We start from the raw sequence: 22,009 nt of genomic DNA on the forward strand, positions 1-22,009 counted from the left end.
AAGAGCCAAGGAAAGAAGGAAAGAGCATCTAAAGATACTTGGGCACAAAGAGAAAGCAACTGCCTAGGGTAGAATTTAAATAAGGTGTGGAGATCAGCACTAAGCTCACACAGGCTCCCTAAGGGAGTACAGAGGAGGTGATGAGGGAGAGATGGGCTGGAGATTTTCCTGCAGCTGCCATTTGTGTCAGGTGTGATGGAAGAGCATCTGCCATTATCATTTAGTTCTGTCTGTTCATGTCCCAACACCTCAACTCATCTACTACTTCATATCATGGTTTTCAAACTGGGTTTTCCAGAGCCCCTTAGGCCAGGCTGTCAAACATAGCCCCCAATAGATCCTGTGTCCTTATTTGGCTTTCCTTTCAGTTTTTTAGGAATAAAGTGTTCCATTGCTTAAAATAAATTTAACTGCCAAGAACAATTCATTATTTGCAAAAACCAAAAAAGAAAAATTAGAATTTTGCTTTTATCAGCAATTTCTGCTACTATAGGAAATTTTAAGTAATCTGGATATAAAACAAAATGGACTCCCCTTTGATCTTTTAAATAGACATTAAAAAAAAAAAAACAGGAAATGTATCCAAATAACACTTTCCCCTCCCTTTATTGAAATTAATTTATTGCTAGTTTATCCATGCTTGACCTTTGACCTGTAAAATATAAAATAATGTAGGAAGAAGAAACTTTCTTAAGCTTTTGGCATTTTTGTTTGGTTGCTTGGTTTTGCATTTTCTTCTATACCTGGAAATGGACAGTAAAAAAAACCTACTTTAAAAATCTTAAATTCTGAATGGTTCAAAACACGAATTCAATTTTAAAGCATTTCAATTATAATCTATTTAGATCTATTTCTCTGGTCCCCAGTGAGATGCTATGTGAAAAAGTCAGCAATTATGGGAATGCACTATCTGAGTCATTCTCTTAAAGAGTCATAGTTTGTATTACCCAAAAGAGAAAGTCCAGGGTAAAGAGACCTGATTAACCTAGTTTAATGCAGCAGTTTTTCAATTTACAACAGAATGCTTTTTGTTAAAATTATGTTTAATACTTATTGGAATCCAATAAACCAGTGTTTAGAGATCATCCTTTGCAAATACTTTCATGGCAATATTAGATTTTAATTGATTGAAAGAACAGTGCATTGCACTGGAACAAGTTAAAAATAAATCATTCTAATAAGCTTCAAAATTAATACATTTTCCATTACTTCATCTTCACAATCTGTACACTCTATCAAATGTTTGTATTCCTGACAAAGCCCTATTATGAAAGTGAGGTTTTTAAACTCTGCGTTTGATTTCCAATATTATGTTAGTTAAAATTATAAATGTTAAATATGAGGAGAAAGTCAATGTGTAATTAATATGTGTAATTATTCCCAAGGTTTGTTGTTATGGTTGAATAAGTAAAATATAGACACAGGTTCTTAAATATATAAGTTTATTTTCTTTTTTAACAAAATATATATTTGAAAGTGCAATATAATTATGATACTGACTACCTGGAGTTAGGCCAAACTTCACAGGTTAAGGGACCAGTACTCCACAAGACTCCTCTCACTTCAGATATCAGCCGCAAATTTCGGAGTCCCCAAGCCAACCTTACTTCTCACAAGCTGGTTGCAAATTTCTGACTTCCCAGTACTGCCCCAGGCTCAATAATTCACTAGAACAGCTGACAGAACTTGGAAAAGCACTATATTTACCACTGCATTTTTATAATAGCAAAAGGATACAAATCAGAACCAGCTCAAAAAGACAGGTAGCTGAGGTGAGGGGGCATCTGAAACATGAAACATCCATAATCTCTCCTTATGGAGTCAGGAGGCATCTTTCTGTCAGCACACTGATGTGCATTTCCAAACAGAAAGCTCACCTGAGCTTTGGTATCCAGAGTTTTTATTCAGGTTTCATTACATACGCATGACTGAGGAATCATTGGCCATGTGGTTAAATGCAATCTCTCCCTTCTTAGAGGTGGGTCAGATAACATGTAGCTCAAAGCTCCAACTCTCCAATCACATGATTGGTCTCTCCGGTGTGACCAGCCCCTTCCTGAGATATCCCTATGGCATAATAAGTGGTCTGAGGAGCCCACCATGAATAACATAGATAGTTCTATCGCTAGTGAAATCTCAGGGCCGAGAGATTTGCCTTTCAGGAATCAGGGACAAGGGCCAGGCAAATTCCTTATTACACAAGAGAAGCCTTTAGAGTTTGCTGTAAGAAATGCCCTTGGTAATGAGCTTGTACATAGATATGAACAAATGAATCTGAAAAAGCATGGTCATTGAATAAACTCCCAGTATTAAAATAACAACAATAACAAAACCTCACAGCCATTCATACTGATGTTGAAATTTTCTGAGAAAATGTATAACTACTTAGCAGATATGAAAACATATGCCTTCAAATGTATATAAAATGAATAAACAATTAATATTATACTTCCATAAATTTTCCTGGGTACTTTACTATGATAATTAATTACCTAATGTTGATTTATAACTTTTCATCCATCAAATACACAATGGGTAGAACATTGGAACATAGGAATTTGGATATATACATAGTAATTTGGTTGCCCCAGGTATCAGATCCCCAGTTTTTAATATATAATTGCTCCAGAATATTGTCCATTTGGAAAATTTTTGCAAAATGGTTTTTTTCAATTTTTTCCAGCTTAGTCAATAGATAGACAATAGATAAGAGACTAGCTACATCTTCTCATTCCCAGTTGCAGTCAAGTGCATATAATACACATTTAAGTAGGAGAGATTTTTGAGGTTGCTTTTGAAATTAATCCAGATGTTTCAAAGAGAATGCCAGAGTTACTCATTCACACAGCTATAAATCAGAACCAACCAGTATTTTCTATGTGCTTTCAAAATGAATGCTTTGATCCATCAACAGTGCTCCTTTCAACAGCACAATTTAGTAATTGTGAAGTTTGTTGAAATCTACTTTATCTCCACATTCATAATTCAAATGAATGAGTGATTGTATATATCTCAAAGGCAATATGTCCCCCAGTTGCCACTTTAAGCCTGCAAGTGTTTTGTGTTTATTTCAACCTGAAAGCAGCAGTCAAAAATATAATCAGAAGTCTGGAGTTTAATTTTTCCAAGTGTCAAATTCTGTGTTGAACTGCTGAAAGTTTTAATATCCTAATTGTGAAGTCATTCATTTTATTCCAGCATCCTCAGAAACCATACATTGCTACAAGATGCCAGCAGTTTATTTAGCCTTAAAATATTCTAAATGTTTTTCTATCTTTCCACCCCCATGGTTGTTTGGTGTTAATTGCCCTAAAAAATGATCTGAGCAGAGAAGGCAGAGGAATGCTTATCTAGCAGTTCACCAGTAGCATTAAGGGTTTTAATGGTGCTAGATAAACATGACAGGCAATTATTGAATGTTGTCAGACATTGGAAAATAAAATTGAGATGCTAGGCAATATACGCTTTTGCAGTTTTATCTTTATCTCAGTTTCTAATTTGTATCTTTTAACAGTTTAATAGGCTGAATTTTATTCGAGAGATGTTTTCTGGAATATGCTATTGGAAAATCAGACATAAAAGTTTTATATCTCCTTAATAACACAATGTGAATCATGAAGTCATACATGTTAAATCTTACTAAAGCCATAATATTTCAATCAAAAAAAGAATTTCCATTTATCTGTTACTCTGTGGGGTAGTGACATGAAAGACCACCATGTGCTTCTATTTTCAGTTATAATTACTGAGCTAAAAAAGGCCAGAAGTTTACTTTTGAGGGACATTTTGCAGTTTATCAAGGTGGCAGAATGCAATTCTTCTAAAAATATTTCAATAACTTATTACCTTTGAAATACTAGTGCTCTTTTGCCAGAGCCATTGATAATATTTGGAAATGATTTGGATGGTTTTTAATTCACTGTAATCTTATAAATATTATTAAATAATCTGGTCATAATGCTATTGATTTGGAAATGACTTTAGATACTTTTAAAGTTTGATTCCACTTATTAAACTATTATATATTTAAAGAAAATAAATTATTACTGGCCCTAAAATAAGAAGAGTTCTTTTTAGGCATCTCTTACTATTTTAGGTCAATTAATTTACTGCCTGAACTGTTAGAAAAAGGGAATGGAATTTGAAATATATTTCAACTCAGAATCATGAAGGGGCTTATTTCTCCACCCCAAAGCATAAAGTCAAAATGTGAGATTTAAGTAGATCACTGCAATCTATTTTAAAATTTCAGTAACACTACTCTGAAATATTCCTTTAGTTCTTTGTTGGACTTTCCTCTGGATCATTATTGATACTCCAAAAGCCATCTTGAATATATGTGAAGTTACATTAGAAACTTAGCACTGGCATCTTCTTTCTGTCTTCTATGTCTCACAACAAACAAAATCCCAACTCTGCCACATCTGCCCTCCAGAAGATTATCTGGTACTAATCCCCACTTTCAGAACTTTTCATTGTATCCTAATCTTCATGCCAAATTTGTGATCCTATTTTTTAAAATTTATTTTATACTTCATTTACAATGGATGATATAATACACATACCATCCAATTTATCAATTTCTCTCCTAGGAGTACACCAAACAGAAACGCATACATATGTCCATCAAAAAACACATTCTAGAATATCCATAGCAGCAATGTTAACAATGGCCCCATATTGAAAACTACCTAAATGCCTACCAACAATAGAATGAATAAATAAGCCATAGTATAGTCACACAATAGAATGTTACACATCAACTAGAATAAACAGTATTCAGCAATATGCACCAATATAGATGAAATGCACGTCACAACGTAGAGTGAAAAGGCTAGTACAAATGGATATACACTATATGATTCTATTTACATGAAATTTTTAAAAAGTAAAACTATTCTACGCTGCGAGTAGTCAGGATAGTGGTTGCTCTTCTAAGAAGAGGTAGTGGCTGGAAGGGAATACAGAGGAGAGTTCTGGACTATTTATTTCATGGGTGTGTTCAGTGAAATTTACATCTATGGAAAATGCACTTTCGTGTATGAAGACTACAAAGGTTAAAACAAATATCTCTGACAAATGTATAGGAGATATTACTTAAAAAGATATGCCAGAAATCTATCTTCCATTTTTTTGGTTCTGCCTGTATCTTACAGTAGCTCTTTCTAACTTAAGTCCTACACAATCACACAGACAAATGATTGAAAGTAAAACTTGTGAAACCTGAGTAAGCATGATGGATTACATTAATGTCAGTAACTTGAGAGTGGTGGAAGCTTGTATTTTTAACATGTGTCTCAGGTAATTTATGATTAGGCAAGGCTAGGAAATACTATATAGTAAATTAGTATTTTAACACTTTCAGTACAGGACAGTTGGGGCACAATCTTATAGATTAAATTTGCCATTTTGGTTTAAAGGTGGTCTGACTTTCCTGTAGTTAAAGAAATTAATGCTTGTTGGTTCTTTTTAAAAACCTACCTACGCTAAAAAGAATAAAATACTTAGAAATAAATATAACAAAATAAGTTCAAGACCTGTACACTGAAGACTATAAAACATCATTGAAAGAAATTAAAGATCTATATAAATGGAAATAAATTCCATGTGTCTGAGTTAAGACAGCAGTACTCCTAAACTGATCAACAAATTTGACACAATTCCTATCAAAATCATAGCTGCAATTTTTTGCAGAAATTGACAATCTTATTCTAAAATGTATATAGAAATTTGACTCAAAATAGCCAAATCTATCTTTAAAAGGATAAACAAAATAGGAAGACTCACACTTCTGGATTTCAGTACTTGCTACAAAGTTACAGTAGTCAAGACTATGGTACTATCATGAAACTAGACACAGAGATAAATGGAATTTAGGGTTCAAAACGAAATCATTACATTGTGGCCAACTGATTTTCAACAAGGGTGCCAAAACAGTTCAATTAGGAAATAATAGTATTTTTCAACAACTGAAGACAGGATAACTCAATAACCACATGCAAAAGAATGAAGTTGGACCTCTACCTTTTATCATAAACAAAAATTAACTCAAAGTGAAACATGCACCTAAATATACAAGCTAAAACTATAAAATTCTCATGAGAAAACACAACTCTAAACCTAGATGACTTTGATTTCAGTAGTGGGTTCCTAGATATAATACCAAAGCACTAACAACCAAGGAAAAAAGACAAACTGGTCTTCACTAGCATTTAAAACTTTTGTTCTTCAAGGAACACTAAAATTTTAAAAAAGAGACAATAACAAGTTTGACAAGAATTCATAGAAATTGGAACATGCATACATATCTTGTGGAATGTAAAGTGGTGCAGTCATTTTGGAAAACAGTGACACTTCCTGAAAAAGCTAAATGGGTTACCACATGACTGAGCAATTTCACTGTAATGTATATATTCAAGGGAATTGAAAATGTATGCCCACACAGAAGCTTGTAAACAAATGTTCCTAGCAGCATTATTCCTAGACAAAAAGTGAGAACTCGAATGTCCATTAACTGATGAGTGGATAAACAATGTGAAATGTCCATACAATGAAATATTATTCAATCATAGAAAGGACTGAAGAACTGATACATGTTATAACATAAATGAACCTTGAAAACATTGTACTAAGTGAAGGAAGCCAGCCAGGCATGGTGGTTCACACCTGTAATCCCGATACTTCGGAAGGCCAAGGATAGCTTGAGGCCAGAAGTTCTAGACCAACCTGAGCAACACAGTAATACCTCATCTCTATTAAAAAATATGAAAATCCGCCTGGCATGATGGTGAGCACCCTTAGTCCCAGCTCAGCTACTTAAGAGGCTGATGTAGGAGGATCTCTTGAGTGCAGGAGGTCAAGGCTGCTGTGAGCTATGATGACACCACTGCACTCCAGCCTGGGTGACAGAGTGAGACATCATCTCTAAAACAAAATAGAAATAAGATCACGTAATGTTTTATTTCATTTATACAAAATGTCTAGATTAGGCAAATTCATAGAGATAGAAAGCAGATTTATGGTTGGCAGGGGATGAGGAAGGGGAAAATAGGAAGTGGCTGCCAGTAACCATAGGGTTTATTTTTGGAGTAAAACAGATATTCTAAAATTAGATGGTGGTGATGGTTGCACAACTCAGCAAACATACTGAAAACCAAAACATGAGATTATTTTTATGGAATATGAATTATATCTCCATAAATTTTTTAAAATCTACCTAGAGTTGCCTAGTATCAACTGTTTACATTATAATCATTGTCAAAATCGAATCTCTGCTGTTGAGATAAAATGGTAAGGCAGAGTGTTTTCCTGTACCAAGAACACCCTCCCTCCACATTCAGACTATTATAGAGGACAATCGTGTATTTCATTCTTGACTAGAGGAATTTTGCTGTTTTCACGTTTGCCTTGAGAATAATAGTGTTTAATTTGTATTGTGAAATGGCAAGTTTGCAGTTAAGAACTATTCAAAGATAGAATACTCCCATTTCCCAAAACAAATCTGTGCACTATTAATTGAATTGGTTGGGTGATTTGATGGAATGAGTACTGGATCAGACCTCAGAAAACTTTTCCCCATCCCTTACTGTGTAACCTTGGACTCAGTCAGTCATCACTCTGCATTTGTTTTCTTATCTGCCAGTTAGAATATCAATACTTGCACAATTCATACATAAGATTTTCAAGAGAATCAAATGGATATAAGATATGAAGGTGCCTTGAAAGGGACAGCATGTAAAATATGAGACATTACTTAACATCCTTCATTTTTCTTCAGACTTTATTTTCAAAGGAGGAGAAAAACAAGATGCTAAGTTAAATGGTTCCTTTTGGGTACTGAGTGAAAGGGACTGGGATTTCTTAAGAAAGAATGTTGCATGGACTCAGAACCCTGAACTTGTGTGGCATTAACAGATAGGGTTTTACAGAAAACTGTTATAATTTTTTAATGTGTCATTCTGTCAGCATGAGAATGATATGGCAGCAGACAGGTTATTGTCAATTAAACACGAGCTGTCAGTCAGAAATGTTGAAATATGGTGAGCATGAATCCTAAGCAGACCACATGGCAGCTGCTCAACTGTTATTTTAACAGAGTCACTGTATATATGTGACATTTTCCTGCAGAATTTAATTTAAGTCCCTAACAACGGAGACACCTCTGCATTTGCATGCTGCTGTCAAGTCAGTCTTGGACCTTCTAAATGAGCTAGAATAGTGGGTGGTAGTGGGAGAGTGACAGGTGGAGGAGATGACTCTTATCTCATTTTCCTTCACTCAGGTTACATTGAAGAGGCCTGCATCATCCCCTGCCCCTCAGACTGCAAGCTCAGTGAGTGGTCCAACTGGTCGCGCTGCAGCAAGTCCTGTGGAAGTGGTGTGAAGGTTCGTTCTAAATGGCTGCGTGAAAAACCATATAATGGAGGAAGGCCTTGCCCCAAACTGGACCATATCAACCAGGTATTTTCTATCATTGACAGTGTTAAGATATTGTTGAGATTCACAATGATCTGATTTTTTTCTCTAAAATGGAGAACAGTAAATAATAGCTATTGAATAAAAAATTGACCCATTTTTACCATTAGAATGCCTGAATAAATACACATATGTTATTAAAATTTCAAATTAGACATATTATCTCTGTATTCTCTGGAGATTCCATACCTTGCAAGTATATGAATATGTATATAATTCAATGGAGAGAAAAATGACACCTATCTTTGAAATAATGTCAAGGTATTTAATCTGTCATAAGATTGTATCTAACATGTAGGCTGAGATTATCTCATTCTTATAGTTTCCCCAGACTGTCAGAAAAGACATCTCAATTACCAACTACTTAAATTAAAATCAAAGAAATAATATGGATTTGGATCTAAAATTAGGAAAAATATATACTGTTTGTTTAAATGTGTTTGATATAAAACAAATTGAGAAAACAACTACAAGGATGGCCTCAAAGTCACTATAAGTATATTATCAATTTACTGATTGACCATTTTCAGTTTTATTTGGAACTCTGACTTTTGATGCATTCTTTCTTACCTGCTGTTAATAGTTGTTATTCTGTTCTATTAGAAATAAAAAGAAAAAAGCCTAATGGAGGAATTGTGACTAATTTAAATGAAATGTACCCTAATCCGACAATTATTACCATGTTTGGCCTACAGGTGAATTAACAAAGAATAATTTCATATATTATGTGTGGGTGTTAAGTTGTGTATTTGAATTTAAATCACAACCAAATAATCAAGTCCTTAAATATGTAGAACTGTTTCACACATATATAGACTCATTTTAATCTCTAAACACACTGCTTACCTGTATACATACTTTACTTCCCAGATTGACATAACTTTGTTCATAATAAAAGTACATTGTAGAGAAAACAGAAAGACCTTTGGAATTAAGTAAATTAAGATGAAGATCGTGAAGAATTAAATTCTATAATAAGTACTCTAAAGAGTCTTGATTGTTCCCCCAGTGAAGTTGCTGATTTTATCTTTAGGTGCAATGGAGGGTAAATAACACACTCCCTTGCTGCCATCTACTGGTAGTTTAGCTTCCCTGTCACAGAGCATTTTGCGTTTCTAAGATGCTAAGGAAATTTCCAAAGAAGAAAATTCAGTTCAGCAACTATAATTATATAACTGTAAAACAGAATAACTGAACTAAAATGTTCATAATACAAAAGAATATTTCTCTACACATTTTGAAACCTTGAATTTTCAGTAGCAAATTTAAATTTTGATAAATTATGTATGATTCACAATCCTAAAAAGAGAAATTCTACACGTACTCATACCTATTTCACTTTAGCATGTATGTGTGCACCCAGTCAGATATGCAATTAAAATCTGTGTTTGCCTCAGATTTTCCTTAAGTGTGAATTTCAAAAGGTTCAAAACCTCAGGCCAAGTTGTCTTTGCTATTACTAGTGTTTAGCCTAAACCATTTGTCACTTTCCAACTCTAATATATTCTGATGCAGTTTGACAGGGGTATTGTGACTTGGTATCAGTTGACTGAAGGCTTATTGAGACATTAACAACCGAAAAATCAAAGCAAAAACAAATAATACATTTTTGAACATTTGAGCATAAATGTTCTGCATAAAAATAGAAATTTATATGAATTTGTGTATTAGTGAGATGTTTAGGGAAAATAAAAATGTAAAGATTCGTGTTAATGTTGAAATTTTTAAATCACATAGATGTTTACTACGATTATACATTCCTCAGTAAAATAATCAGAAGCCCGTTGGCTTGAAAACGGTCTCTGAGTTTCTATTTTTCTAGCTGAGGAAGGAAGTACTCAAATCCTCATTTTCTACAAAACAGCTGAACTAATTAAGGTAAATCAATGGCTAGATCAAGCTACAAATATACTGATAGACAATAGTCCATTGACAAGTTGGATCACAAGTTATTTGCATTATATATCAATTTCCCATGCTATGTATTTTGAGGTCAACTCCGTTTTCCAAGATTGCTCCATCCTGCCCATCTAATTTTTTCATTGGCTCTGCTATTTACAATACTCATTTGTGTGTCTTACTTTTCAACAATAATAAGTAGTTGTGTATTATCTCCTATGACCTAAGAAAAATGTTCTAGTATTTTACCAAAAAAGTAGGTTTTTACATTTAAGTAATAATACTTGAAACTTACCACGAGTTCTTCTCATAGCATACTGACGTTTTATCTTGTTTCCTTTTTCATCATTCCTGTTGAACACCACTCCAGGCACAGGTAAGAACTCTTAAAACTCATGGTTCTTAATAGAATGCTTCTTTTCTAAAATTTCCTGGTTTCTGAGAACACATTTCTCTTCTTGCCTTGTCTTTTATGTTTTACAGGGAGAAAATATCACATTTTCCATTAAAGAATTTTTTCTATAGCTGTTTTCTTTTTCTTTTATATCATAGTTACCTGTGTTCCTGTATTTCATATCCCTCATTGTAATATTAAGGACTGAGGTGAACAAGAGTTGGGAAGAACAAGTTTCACTTCGCTAATCTTGATAGGCAGTGACACCCGTTATTAATGGTCTTGTGCTTTTCAGAGGGAGAAGGAAAAAGTGCAAGTGGACTGAAAATGGGTGGGTTGGAGATTGTTCTGAACTGATCGGTATTCACTTCAATACAGGCGATTAAAATAAAAGCCATCAAAGGATTAGGAAGAACAGCATTTCTCCTTCGGTTTTTCTTTTCACCATGAGTTGTAGGGTAATGTTTTATCCTGTGCTATTTAGTTCTATTTTAATACAGCACCTAAATGTGAATGTAATCACTTATGGCAATCATTGCAGAATTTGACTCCAACAGTGCATTTTTCATTCTTCTTTGAGACAGGTCCACTTTATTCATTTTACTTAGGTTTTTAGTGCACTAAAATTGGCACAAAAGAATGGCTCCAAAGGGCTATTTAAGTCTATCTTTTCTAGAATTCATCCCGTAAAAAGCTAGTTTCTCTCTTCTCTCTCTCTCTCTCTCTCTCTGTCTCTTCAAGAAGTGTGTGTGTGTGTATAAAATAAGGAATAGAGTTGTACTATCATAGATTAGAAAAATACTTTCAAAGAATTGTATTTAATGCCTGAGTCAGCTTGGTTGCAGTGGATTAAGCGTCATTTATTTCCTTTATTTAGTCATTCTTCTCGTTGAAAAAAGAACATAATTGGTTCATTGTACTAAAAACCCTGAAACCAAGCACACCACCCCAAATGTGGGACTGAAAGGCTTTATGGACCCTGGAGCAGAGAAAAATTGTTTTGTTTCATGTGGCCCTCACTGCTTGGGGTTGTAGACCAATATCAGACTCTGCTTCCAATCCTTAAATGATTGAGGATTCATTTTAAGATGGCTTTATTTCATATTGTTTATCTTTTTAATTTAGTTTCCCATATGATACACACCAAAAATGTAAATTCTCACCATGATTTATACTTATCTGGAAAATAGGTCAAATTGTATTTATTTGGAAAACAGCTATGTTTTATACATATTTAATTCATCAATTCATTGTTCATTCAATCATTCTGCAAATCCCTGTTGAGTACCTAACATGTGAGCACCCTGGGCTAGTATTGAAGTCACACGAAACTGTAAATTACACAGATGGTCCAGAAAGTTACAATACAGTGTGTTAAGGGTCAGCACAGGAAAATATGTAACCTTTCTAATGTGATCCAGTTGATCGGATTCACACCTGCAGCGTAATAGCAGAGCAACAGAATACAACATGGTTAGCCCTATCCTTTACTGCTAGAACTCTTGAGTTCTCTCTATTGCAATGTTAGAATAATAAGCCATAAAGGAGGGGAAAGGAAGTAGCTTAACAGTGGAATGATTGTTGTTATGGTGTGGAAGTCTTCTTGCTCACTCTTACCAGATTCCCTGAGATTGCTGAGAGTCATGTGTGTTTCAGGTGTATGAGGTTGTCCCATGCCACAGTGACTGCAATCAGTACCTATGGGTCACAGAGCCCTGGAGCATCTGCAAGGTGACTTTTGTGAATATGCGGGAGAACTGTGGAGAGGGTGTGCAAACCCGAAAAGTGAGGTAAGACAAAGCCTAATTACACAGAGAAGCAAGACACAAAACCATCTCCCAATTGCACATGTGCCAACACAACTGTTCACTCCTCCCCAGTCTTCTGGATAAAATTGTCTGCAGTTTTGCTTTTAGGGAATCTGTGTTCATGGAAAACTCTAGGAGAATCTGCTTCAAGCAGCAGTTTATTCTATTCTGGCCTTCTGATTTAGGAAGCTTCACTTCAAATACCCTTAAAGAGAAGGAACAGCGTATTCAATCTGAACTAATGCAGATTTTCAACCCCAATAACTTTTTTGCTTAAAGGCCAAATATATGTCCAAGTTCATTTTTAAAATAATCTGTTTTAAACTCTTGCTCTTTTGTATCAAACTGGCTAACTGAATACTATCCTGTTATCCAGGGAGCTTTCTCTGAAACCCCCAGCTAGTTCCTGCCTGTCACTTGTTCTTCTGTAGCTACACTGGTCAATAGGGTAGCCACTAGCCGCACTAACTCAATTTAAATTTAAACAAATTAAGATTAAATTAAATTAAAAATTCATCTCCCCAGTCACACTAGCCATGCCTCAGTGCTCCATAGCCACATGTGGCTGGCAGCTATCTGTTGGACAGCACAGACATAGAGTATTTTTTCGTCATGGCAGAAAGTTCCATTGGACAGGGTTGTTCTATTACACTCCATATACTCCTCACTGTATTGAAAAGACCCCTCTTCATGTCTATCCCTGTAATAAAACTATAAATTTCTTAAAACAGAGAACCCACCATATTCATAAGAATTCCCTACTGCCTAACACTAGATTGATACTCATTAAATTTTCCATACAGCATTTATCACATGATCCTTAAGGGCTCTAGAACTCTGTCAAACAAGTGCATGAGGTTTTATCACCTCCATTTTGTAGATTAGATTCTCAAGTACTAAATAATGTACCAAGAACACCCATCTATTAAAGTGGCAGCATTGGAATTCAAACCCACGTCTCCCTCCACTCTTTTTAAATACACTGGTTTCTTCTAACCCTTCTCAGTAACACCCAGGAAAGACAAGTATAAGAATATCCAGCACACAGCAACCCAAGTTATGAAGAAGTTCATTCTTACCCATAACCTAACCTTTCATGCATTTAAGATTGATATGTTTTAATCTACTTCAGTAGGAAAGCAGAACAAGTTAATATTTGTTTTACCATATAAAACCTTTGATATGAGCCTATATATAATTTATGTCTAATAAAAAGTTTTATATTTCTTTTTTCAAAAGCCCATCTGAACTCTCAATTTATTTTTTCTCTGAGGACCTTAATATAGGTAGACTGGAAATGGGGAAGATGTAGAGAGGTAATGAGTAGATAGGGACACAGAAAAAAGAAGAGATTCTGTTTTCCACTATTCTCCTTTCAAATTATTTTTTTCTTCAAAATTAAAAAATATTACATTAAGACTTTGATCAGGTTTGTTGTTTCATTAGTAAAAAAAAAATTATAGGCCGGGTGCAGCAGTTCATGCCCGTAATCCCAGCACTTTGGGAGGCCGAGGAAGGCAGATCACATGATCAAGAAATCAAGATCATCCTGGCCAACATGGTGAAACCCCATGTCTACTAAAAATACAAAAATTAGCTGCGCATGGTGGCGCACACCTGTAGTCCTAGCTACTCAGGAGGCTGAGGCAGGAGAATTGTTTGAATCCCGGAGGTGGAGGTTGCAGTGAGCTGAGATGGTGCCACTGCCCTCCAGCCTGGCCACAGAGCAAGACTCCATCTCAAACAAAAAAAAATTTATAATAAAAGAACTACTGGGTGGTTTTCTTCAGCTTTCCCTTCCACTGTCTGTGTACATGTTACTTTTTTTTTTTTTTTTTTTTTTTTGCTTTGTAAATAGATACTCTTAACATTTCCAAACACATTCTAAACAAAGTAACTTTTCAGATCAATTTATTTTTTTAGTAAACAACTTCAATGCAAATAGAGAAAAGAGGTCAGTATTGATTGCCATCTCTAATCATGTAATGATGTTTCTGTTTGTTACTGATTGAGTAGTACACCTCCCTTAAATTATCCTCTGCTAATGAAGGTCAAAATGTCCTGCTTCAATGCAAGTGTTGGGTGACATTTTCAGGATAGATGGGTCTATAAAAAAGGAAGTTTAAATTTATTCAATTACACTCTTCCTCTTTAAGGATGTTATAGCCTATCAAGGAGTGGTGGTAGAAGTGGTTTGCCTTGGTAGGGAAGGATATTTTTTTCACTGACTTTTTCTAGAATTGCCAGCACATAGTGATAATAAAAAACAGACAGATTTAGTTATTGTTGCTTTTTAAATCTATGCAGAAAATACAGTCTCTTTACCACACCTATGATGGGCTTCTAACTTCACCCTTTGCCTACAACTTGTTTCTACACCATGTATCTCTAATATAGTTCAGTTTTCTCACGGTATAATTCTTGCTCCTTGAAAGAAAGACCAAGAATTTGAAGAAAGCAAAGGAATTTAAAGTCCCTTCCTTTGGGCTTAAAACTTGATCCAAATATTTATTCTGTATTCTAGGGTGATTATAAAAATTTTTAATGCAAAATAACAAAAATAAACCTGTAAGTAGCCTGAATGCTACAACAGGAACATTTTAGCAATTGTGGCACATTTAAGCAATGGAATTCAAATGTAGACATTAAAATATATCTTAGAAACATAGTTAATGACAAGAAGATGATCATAATATATTGTAGATTTTTTAAATGGTACGAATAGGAAAAATTTGCTTCTATTTTGTAAAATGAAAATATATATTTAAAGTAATAGTCTATTAATATAGCCTGTTAGGAGTGGTTATCTCTGATGAAATTGTGGAAATTTTTATTCTTATTTTCTTAAATGAGTATATTACTTGTATAACAAAAAATAAAAGGAAGAGAGATGTATTCGTCTGTTCTCACAGTGCTATACAGAACTTCCTGAGACTAATTTATAAAGAAAAGAGGTTTAATTGACTCACAGTTCCACAGGCAGTACAGGAGACATGGCTAAGGAGCCTTCAGGAAACTTACAATCACGACAAAACGGTGAAGGAGAAGCAAGCACGTCTTCACATGGCAGCAGGAGAGAGAAAGGGTGAAGGGGGAAGTGCCACACACGTTACAAACAACCAGATCTCATGAGAACTCATTCACTATCATGAGAACAGCAAGGGGAAAATCTGCCCTATGATCCAATCACCCCCTACCAGGTCCCTCCCCCAACATGAGATTTGGGTGGGGGCATAGAGCCAAATCATATCATTCCACCCTGGCCCTTCCCAAATCTCATGTACTTCTCATATTTCAAAACACAACCATACCTTCCCAACAGTTCCCCAAAGCCTTAACTCATTCTAGCATTAACTCAAAATTTCAAATCCAAAATCTCATTTGAGACAAGGCAAGTCCCCTCTGCCTATGAACCTGTAAAATCTAAAACAAGTTAGTTACCTCCAAGATACAATTCCTCCATTCCAAATGGGAGATATTGGCCAAAACAAAGAGGTTTCAGGCCCCATGCAAGTCCAGAACCCAGCAGGTCAGTCATTAAATTTTAAAGCTTCAAAATAATCTCCTTTGACTCTGTGTCTCACATCTAGGCCACAATGACACAGGGGTGTGTTCCCAAGGCCTTGGGCAGCTCGACCCCTGTGGCTCTGCAGGGTACAGTCCCCAAGGCTGCTTTCATGAGCTGGCATTGAGTGTCTATAGCTTTTCCAGGTGCACAGTGCAAACTGTCAGTCCATCTGTCATTCTGGGGTCTGGAGGACTGTGGCCCTACTTCTACAGTTCCACTAGACAGTGCCCCATTGGGGACTCTGTCGGTGGGGGAACCCAACCCAACATCACCACTTCACACTGCCCTACTAGTGAAGGCTCTACCCCTGCAGCAGACTTCTGCCAGGACATCCATGCATTTCCATACATCCTCTGAAATCCAGGTAGAGGCTCCTGAGCCTGAACTCTTAGCTTTTGTGCACCCACAGGCTTAACACCATGTAGAAGCCATAAAGGTTTTGGGACTTGCATCCTCTAATTCAATAGCCTGAGCTGTACCTTGGCCCCTTTTAGCCATGGCTGGAGCTGGAGAGACTGGGTTGCAAGGTGCCATGTCCTGAGGCTGCACAGAGCAGTGGAACCATGAGCCTGGCCCACAAAACAAAATTTCCCTCCTAGGCCTCTGGGCCTGTGATGGGAGTGGCTGTCATGAAGGTGTCTGAAACATCTTGGGGACATTTTCTCCATTGTCTTGGCTACTAACATCTGGCTCCTCTTACACAAATTCCTGCATCTGGCTTGAATTCCTTCCAAGAAAATGGGTTTTTCTTTTCTACCACATGCCTGGGCTGCAAATTTTCTAAACTTTGTGCTCTTCTTCCTTTTTAAATGTAAGTTCCAGTTTGGAGTCATTTACTTGTTTATCCAAATAAGTTAGGCTTTTAGAAGCAGCCAGGCCATATCTTGAATGTTTTGCTGCTTAGAAATTTCTTTCACCAGATACCCTAAATCATCTCTCTCAAGTTCAAAGTTCCACAGATCTCTAGAGCAGGGGTACAATGCCACCCATCTCTTTGCTAAAATATAGCAAAAGTGAGCTTTATTCCACTTCCCAATAAGCTTGTCATCTCCATCTGAGAACACCTCAGCCTGGATTTCACCATCCATATTTCTATCAGCATTTTGGTCACAACCATTCAACAAGTCTTTAGGAAGTTCCAAACTTTCCCTCATCTTCGTGTCTTCTTCTGATCCCTCCAAACAGTTCCGACCTCTGTCCATTACCCAGTTCCATAGCTGCTTCCACTTTTTCAGGTATCTTTATAGCAATGCTACACTTCTCTTGTACCAATTTTCTGTATTAGTCTGTTTTCACACTGCTATAAAGAACTACCTGAGATGGGGTAATTTATAAAGAAAAGAGGTTTAATCAGCTCATGGTTCTGTGGATTGTATAGGCTTCTGTTTCTGGGGAGGCATGAGGAGACTTACAATCATGGCATAAGGGTGAAGGGGAAGAAAGCACATCTTCACTTGGTGGCAAGAGAGAAAAAGCAAAGGGGGAGGTGCTGCATACTTTTAAACTATCATATCTCATGAGAACTCACTGTCATGAGAACAGCAAAGGGACCATCCACCCCCATGATCCAGTGACCTCCCACCAGGGCCCTCCCGTAACACTGAGAATTCCAATTCAACAGGAGATTTGGGTGGGGACACAGAGCCAAATCATATCAAGAGAAATCTTTGAAAATAAAGATTTATGTACATAACTGCCTAATAGAGTGTTGGATATCTGTTCTTAACTCTGGATCAATAGGTAATTCTACAAGTTGATCTTTGCATATAGTGACAGTACCTACCCAAATGTAATCTATTCTTAGGAGCAAATCCAACTTTTGAGCACTGAAATGCCCTGTCTGCAACATGTCATCTCTAAGCTGCTGTCAACAGAACATTTTTAAAATGATATTGAAGGTAGAAATTTTTCCTGGGAAACTCAAATTCTCCCAAAAATATTCATAATTTATTTTTTCAACAATGAAATCATATCAATATCTAATTTGCATATTTTTGTGATTGCTTTTTATGTATGTATCCAGTATACAAAAAAAAAATGCATAGGTATTTGCATATTTTTTCAGGCTACAGGCCCATTAAGACATGACCAACAACACAGCTTTCCAGTGTTTGAATGTATCCCACAGGGAAAGGACATTCCTCTTAAGTTCAGCAACATTGCATAGCAAGGGGACTCTGTAGAGTAGATTTGTGAATGTTCCTGCTGATTGTAAATCCCTGAGAAAAGTTGGGATGCCAGGTATCACTGGCAATTTAATTCAACTGATATTTTAATACATGACACTAGGTTTGAGAGACTTGAGAGTTCAAGCCTTCCTTTTTAACTCCTGAAATGCAGTTCTCTTCCTGAATCCATTAAGTTGGCTGACCTTTTCCAAGTTATGCATGAGAGAGAAAGGTTTTCTCTCCTGCTATAATATTTAAGTGCCCAGAGAGATTATTTACTATGGTAAAAGTGAAGTCTGATACTAGCCATGTTAATTAGATTCCCAAAAGATGAATAAGGAGCCCTTCATGACTGCTTACAGGAGAATAAAATGGAACACAAACTAACAATTTTTTTAAGTCAAGTAGTAGGAAAATCCAAATAACCATATTTAGAGAACCTATGCTATACCTGTTATAATTGTCTTTTCACTTCTCACTTTCGTTTCAGTATCTTTACTGAAAATTACTTTTAAAATGACAAAATGAATTGATAAATGCCTCTAGTTGTTTTCACAAACAATGAAATCTCCCACTTAGAGATTTCAGTGTGCCTGGTCTTTCATCACATATAAATCAACTAACTCTACTTTCTCTATGAAATCCATCATTTTCTTGAGAAGAATAAATGCATAATATGCCAAATTGTAAGCCCTCTATGAAGCTCTTTGGACAATTCCTCATTAGTTTCTGCCTCACATGTGTATAAATGACCCTCTGCTTTCAGAAGAATCTTTTATAACATGCAGAGTTTACATACACACAATGGCTCTTATATTCAAAGACTCATGAATGCAAAACACATTTTTGAATCATGCAGAAGCCCTACAGATATTTAGGAGAGGCAAAGATCCTTTTAAGTCTTCATTTCTGGAGAATTTCATTAGATAACAAAGCTTCCTACTCCCCACCCCCATAACGATGTCTTAAGGAGAACCATCTGTCCTGTGGGTTGGTCATTCTAATTGTCTTGTTTTCTTCACTTCGAGAAGGTATGTATATTTTCTAGAATATGTTTATGTTCTTTTTTAGATGCATGCAGAATACAGCAGATGGCCCTTCTGAACATGTAGAGGATTACCTCTGTGACCCGGAAGAGATGCCCCTGGGCTCTAGAGTGTGCAAATTACCATGCCCTGAGGACTGTGTGATATCTGAATGGGGTCCATGGACCCGATGTGTTTTGGTAAGATGATTAACCTTTTTATTAATGTAGAGTTTATTTAATTATTTGCCACTGAAGCTTTAAAGACATTATGTAAAAAATATAATAACTTCAATGTAAAATTTGTTTGTTTGCATATTTACCAAAGCAAGGTGTGTTTTCTCGGCCACATCATTCTATGACTGTGCTATTTAAAGTTTGTAATGTTTCCTCTCACACTAGAACAGCTCCACCTCTTGCAAGCTTTACTCAACCCATCATCCTAACCCAGCACAAAAGGCCTTCAGTTTGCCTTATAAATACACAGCATGTTAAAAACTGCAGTGGTGATAATGATTCCCTCCAGGTAAAAGGGAAAATGAATGAAGTAAAGGTACTTTAATGGTGTCCAGTTATTGTCATCCATTGCTTTTTGCCCATACCTTTTATTTAAATGGTAGGAATAATCTCTCACACAGTGGGAATACAGCAGCAGGGGTATTAACACTAAAAAGCAAAAGATACTGGGTAAGAAACTAAGTAGAAGAAGAAAGCTGTACACCAATGAATTTCTCTTTACACACTGACTCTGTGTCTCTTTGGGCCTGGAAAGCCAGCTGAGAGTTTCAAATCACACAAAAGCTTCTGCGTTTCAACAGCCAGTAGGGGCTCATCCACGAGACTCTGGGAAGAGAGTCATTTGAAACAGAACTGGCTGCTTATGTAGGATATTTGGCTTACCCATGGGCACCTTTGTAAAACTGTACATTTCAAAAACAGCATCAAAAGCATGGGAAAAAATAACATATGGAATTATTTTGTTGAAATACGATATAAAACCATTTCAAAGAAGACTTTATGGTGCATATTTTCCAAGGAGAAATTGATATTCCATTTCAGTGTTAAAGATACTGATTAGCAGACAACTGATATAGCAGGAATAAAACAAAGATGGCAGTTGACTGGAATGCAAGTTAAACTGTAGTAATCAACTGTTTCACAAGGATATACAATTGATTTTCTGTCCTAATTTCATAGCATCAGATTTGAAGTTACATCAAATAATTGGGCTACATGCTACACTGTCTATAATAGTGAGATTTTTTTGCCAGATATTATATTACAAAAATTTTCCATTTTTATAATAGGAAATATTGAACCCAGGCCCCTTCTTAAACTTATTAATAGGGATTTTAATAAAAGGAACCACTAAACTGGAACTTTGTCCAGTAGGTTTCTATATTAAATGATCAAGGATAGCCATCTTAGAAGAATTATTGAGGTTCTATTATTTATAAAAGAGAGTTTGTGAAGCATATTTTGTGTTCCTGAGAGTTTGCCAATAGGAATGTTTGGATAAGAATAAAATTCAATGAGGTGAATAAACTGTGATTCCTGGGCTTTTTATTTCTTTAAAGAAAAACGTTAGAAAAATTAAATTTAACAGTTTAATTGAGCAAAGAACCATTCAAGAATTGGGCAGCCTCCCAAACCAGAACAGGTTCAGAGAGGCTCCAGCACTGACACGTGGTTGGAAAAGATTATTGGGCAGAAGCAGATAAGTGACATACAGAAAATGATGTACAGAAGTGAGGTTCAGCAACAGCTAGATTGATTACACTTTGACGTTTGTGATAAACAGAATGAGTAACTAAGGCACAAGTCCCAATCAATCGAAGTTTAATAAGCCAGCTTTAGGACACATCTGGGAAAAAGCAAGGAGGTTTTCTGAAGAGGTGTTTAAGATGTTTTATGTTTACACATTCCCTTAAATGGGGGGAGGCACGTAGGAAGAGAGGCAGGTAGGCATTAAGGCAAATAGTTATATTCCTGTGAGACTAGTTAGTGCCCCATAATCTACATTTTATATAAGGTAAGGTGAATGTTTGAAGAGAAAAAGGTAATAGAGGAAGAATCAATTATGCAGACATCTCTGGGTAGATGGAAGAATGACTGATCTCCTCTTGTTTTTGTTCTGAACCTGGGAAAATACACTTGTGATTGATAGTATCAGTGTGGAATCAGACTTGAGTTTTAGGAGTTAGACTTAGACTGTAGACCTAAAGTTACAATTGGTATGTCCTTGTTTGTGGGAGGCCATGAAGGAATTTACCTGTGAATCATCTATGGGATCAGTCATTCATGATGCCTGAGGCCGTTTACCTTTCCCGTGGGAATCTGGCACAATGCTAGCAATAGCTATTCAAGTGGAAGAGAATGTTGCAAGACAGCCTCCAGGCTTACCCTTCCCTTTTGCATAGGGTGTATGAGATCCTGAGATATTTTAAAAACCTTCCTTTGCATTTGTCATATTTGAACACGATTTGAACAATCGGCCACATTTGAAACTCAGTGATTGCACAAGAGTAGGTTACGGTCTGTTTACACATCCAAATAGGGTACAGTTCACTATGTGCGAAGAAACCTTTAGGATGAACTTGAATGTAAGTGGACAGCTTACATTCAAGCTAAATTTCATTTGACATATTTTACCTTTAACTCACCTTGTTTCTT

At 35.9% G+C, this 22,009-nt stretch overlaps 1 protein-coding gene across 2 annotated transcripts in view; it reads left to right on the forward strand.

The window, feature by feature from the left end:
- Positions 1-22,009, forward strand: part of THSD7A (thrombospondin type 1 domain containing 7A) — a 789,627-nt gene that overhangs the window by 724,643 nt on the left and 42,975 nt on the right. The window contains exons 14-17 of one of the 2 annotated variants that reach the window (XM_005550102.5): positions 8,282-8,460; positions 10,745-10,750; positions 12,425-12,558; positions 19,384-19,537. In XM_005550102.5, coding sequence (XP_005550159.2) covers positions 8,282-8,460; positions 10,745-10,750; positions 12,425-12,558; positions 19,384-19,537 — 473 coding nt within the window. Of the gene's footprint in view, positions 1-8,281; positions 9,697-10,744; positions 10,751-12,424; positions 12,559-19,383; positions 19,538-22,009 lie in introns of those variants that run through there. The other variant, XM_074035410.1, reaches the window with a different exon arrangement.

The sequence above is a fragment of the Macaca fascicularis genome, chromosome 3 (genome assembly GCF_037993035.2).
Source record: "Macaca fascicularis isolate 582-1 chromosome 3, T2T-MFA8v1.1".
Classification (NCBI taxonomy): Eukaryota; Metazoa; Chordata; class Mammalia; order Primates; family Cercopithecidae; genus Macaca; species Macaca fascicularis.